General features: G+C 43.1%; 1 protein-coding gene across 1 annotated transcript in view; it reads left to right on the top strand.

The window, feature by feature from the left end:
• Positions 1-3,121, top strand: part of LOC101860087 (2,3-dihydroxybenzoate-AMP ligase) — a gene marked incomplete in the record, with an annotated part of 12,526 nt that extends 9,405 nt beyond the window's left edge. The window contains 1 exon segment of the mRNA XM_013081177.2: positions 2,357-3,121. Coding sequence (XP_012936631.2) covers positions 2,357-2,844 — 488 coding nt within the window.
• Positions 3,122-3,573: the final 452 nt, after the last annotated feature.

Below are 3,573 nucleotides of genomic sequence, written 5' to 3'. Positions count from 1 at the left end.
GGGGGGGGGGAGTCTACTGGTCAGTAATGAGTGGACGTAGGGATTTCACTGGTCAGATGTGGGTGGATCTAGATAGGGATTTCTACTGGTCAGATCTGAGTGGGCATTGAGAGGGACGGAGGTATTTCTATTTGTCAGATGTGAGTGGACATAGGAATTTTTACTGGTCATATATGCGTGGACGAGTGGACATGGGAAAGGGAAGATGGATTTCTACTGGTCAGATTTGAGTGTGCATAGGGAAGGAAGGGATTTTTACTGATCAGATGTGAGTGGACGGAGGGGTTTCTACTGGTCAGATAAGGGTAGACGAGTTGACATACGGAGGAGCAGAGGGATTTCTGCTGGTCAGATGTGAGTGGACGTAGGAATTTTTTTACTGGTCAGATGTGAGTGAACTGAGGGGTTTCTGTTTGTCAGATGTGAGTGGACATGGGAAGGGATGGAGGGATTTCTACTAGTCAGATGTTAGAGGACAGGCGGGGGGGGGGGGGGGGGGGGGGGGGGGGGGGGGGGTTGTACTGGTCAGATGTGATTGGATATAGGGATTTCTACCGGTCAGCTGTGGGTGAACTGATGGGTTTCTATTGGTCAGATATGAGTGGACATTGGAAGGGATGGAGGGATTTCTGCCAGTCAGATGTGTGGATAGAAGGAGGGATTTCTACTAATCAGATATGGGTGGATGGAGGGGTTTCTACTGGTCCGATGTGAGTGGACATGAGGAGGGACAAAGGGATTTCTTCTAGTCAGATGTGAGAGGACATAGGGAGTGGGCGATTTCTACTGGTTTAATACTGTTGATTTTTATTCTCTAAAAATCCCCAAAAGGGTGTGCTGCAGGATTGTTGATTCACTAAAAATCAAAAGATTTTGGTGGGCTTTCTGAAAAAGCTTCCTGGGCAACCCAAGCGAACTTTTAACAACAGATGCCCAATAAAACGTATTGTTTTGTTTCTCAAACAAGTTTTTGTAGAAGTTCTGCTCCACATCTCTTTTTATCTTTTATATATTTGAAAACTTGGAAACATATGTATCACTTTCCCCATAAAACTACGACAGCTACAGAGTTGAAAGTTGGCAAGTACCTGCACAATGATAGATACGTCCCCATGACTGAGCCCGATTTTTGCTTTACCCATTTCCTGAATTTAGAAAAAATATATTAGACAAAAAGTTCCCGCCCTTCTTTGGCCTTTGTGAAACGAAACAAATCTGCGTAGCTGTCCTCCACAATGGAAGTGCAGGACGTGATATTTCGCGAGGCGCATTTTGTTTTGAGAGTATAGATCTAGACATTCTAATTTTTTTTTTTACATCTCTCAAGATTTATTGCTCCATTCCAGTAGAGTGTAAATATAGTAGGTCAACGACTTTCTGTTGATGTTAATGCACCAATCATTCCTTTCATTGAAAGGTAGCCCAGCTGGTCTGAGATACGTCACTTTCTGAGAGGAATAGAAAAGGGCCAAGCCAAATACACAGCTCACAATCGGTTGCATGAGCTCGACGTTGTGTCCTTGAGAGAGCCATTTTACACATATTATCGTCACGTCTCCTAGGTGGGAATGGGTACCTGGCTTTAGAATACGATAAATCTTGTAAGTTGTTTGTGTTTGGACGCTTACTTGACTGCTTGCACCAGCCAACCACCCGTCTAAAAGATTTAAATTACATGTATCATTGTATCGATTGGAGCGTAAAAACATCTAACATTACACCCAACTCCAATCATTCATCCAGTGCCAGATCTGCGACATAGATATACATCGGTGATCGATGTTCTCCAGTAATTCCTTTGCTCGGATGCTCTATTAAAAAAAGCTACGTTTCCCTGATCTTTCAGTTTCACTCTTACCCATTTGTTTAGGTTCCCTAAGTAGGTTGCTCTGGGCCTACCCCTGCCTTGTTTGCCTTCAGTTTTGCCAGTGAGAGCTAGATGCACAAGACCTTTATTGCATTTGTTGAGTCCTCATTGTTTTCAACAGTGGGTTTCATTAAGCCATGCCTCATTTGATTTCTTTTCCATCCACGATATTCTCAGCATTCTCCAAAGAAACCACCTTTCTGTTGCTTCTATTTTTTTCACCGTTTTTATTGTTTGTTCAGCATTCACATAAAGCATTTCAGAATTTATATTTTGGTAGTCATTGAGACATTTCTATTTTTCGGGATTGGGCTAATTTTATTGAAACTAGCCCTACCCCATATCCCATACCAAAAACATACAACAAAGAAAAAAACAACCTCCAACCCCCCCAACCCCCCCCAAACAAACAAACAAAAAATACCAACAAACAAAACAGCAACTAACTATCAAACTAACTTGACCCCCCCCCCCCCCCTCCCTTCACAGCCCCACAAACGTGCAAGTCCTACTACAAGTTGTCTCCCCCTAGCCCTGCCTTCACCCCGGACGGCTGGTACGTCTCCAAAGACAGGGGGAAATTAGACAAAGATGGCGTCCTGTGGGTGTACTGCCGGTCTGGTGACGTCACGTCACGTGGCTCCATTCTGGTCTACCACAGCTGGCCCGAGAAAATTATCAGCAAATGCCCAGATGTTGCGGACGTAACCATGGTGAACTTGAAGACGGAACATGGCGACGAGAGGCTGGTGGCATGCGTCATGCCGGTGAAGGGTTCGTCTCTCACGGAATCCGCACTAAACGAGTTTTACCAGAATTGTTTTATGAACGCGGATTTAGGAGGAGAATTTTACCCAACCGTTGATCATGTGATGTTTTGTGACGTATTTCCGGTCACTGCAAACGGCAAAGTAGACAAACGACAGCTGGCACAGGATGCACTTGGCAGGTTTCCAATTCCAAGTTCGACAAACTGAGGGCTCCATGACATTGTGGTGGAGCGGTCAATGTACATGTACTTGGTCTGTAATCTGGAGGTATTGTGTTTGAACCCCACTTAAATCCTGACTAATTAAATACGTTGTAGATCTATGTATTTCTTTTCTTTCCTCTCTGAAATAAACAGAGCTCTGTCTCAGGCAGGGGTTGAATTTTTACTGTCGCATCTTATATCTTCTGCATAAAGAGGGCATGTAAAACAACATTTTTAAAGAGCGCTGAATGTTATTTTTGTTATTGTAGGTTGTTGTTGTTGTTGTTTTTGTTGTTGTTACTGTTTTTGACATTATTGCTATTGATGATGATGTCGATGTCGTTGTTGTTGCTGTTGATGATGATGATGTCGATGCTGTTATTGTATGTTGTTGTTGATGTTGTTTATTGTTGATGATGTTGTTGTTATTGCCGTTGATGCTGCTGTCGATGCTGCTCTTATTACTGTTGATGATGAGGTCGATGTTGTTGTAGTTGCTGTTGATGATGACGTCCATGCTGTTATTGTCTGTTGTTGTTGATGATGTTGCTGTTGATGTTGCTGACTGATGTCGATGTTGTTGTTGATGATGTAGTTTATTGTTGTTGATGTTGCTATTGATAATGTTGATGATGTTGTTGCTGACAGTGCTGATATTGTTATTTCTGTTGATGATGTCGTTGCTGTTCTTGTTGTTGCTCATGTCTGATCTACAACAGGGAACTGCTGCTTC

This window comes from Aplysia californica, unplaced genomic scaffold (genome assembly GCF_000002075.1).
Source record: "Aplysia californica isolate F4 #8 unplaced genomic scaffold, AplCal3.0 scaffold00119, whole genome shotgun sequence".
Lineage (NCBI taxonomy): Eukaryota > Metazoa > Mollusca > Gastropoda > Aplysiida > Aplysiidae > Aplysia > Aplysia californica.
This window is presented reverse-complemented; position numbering and strand designations above follow the sequence as displayed.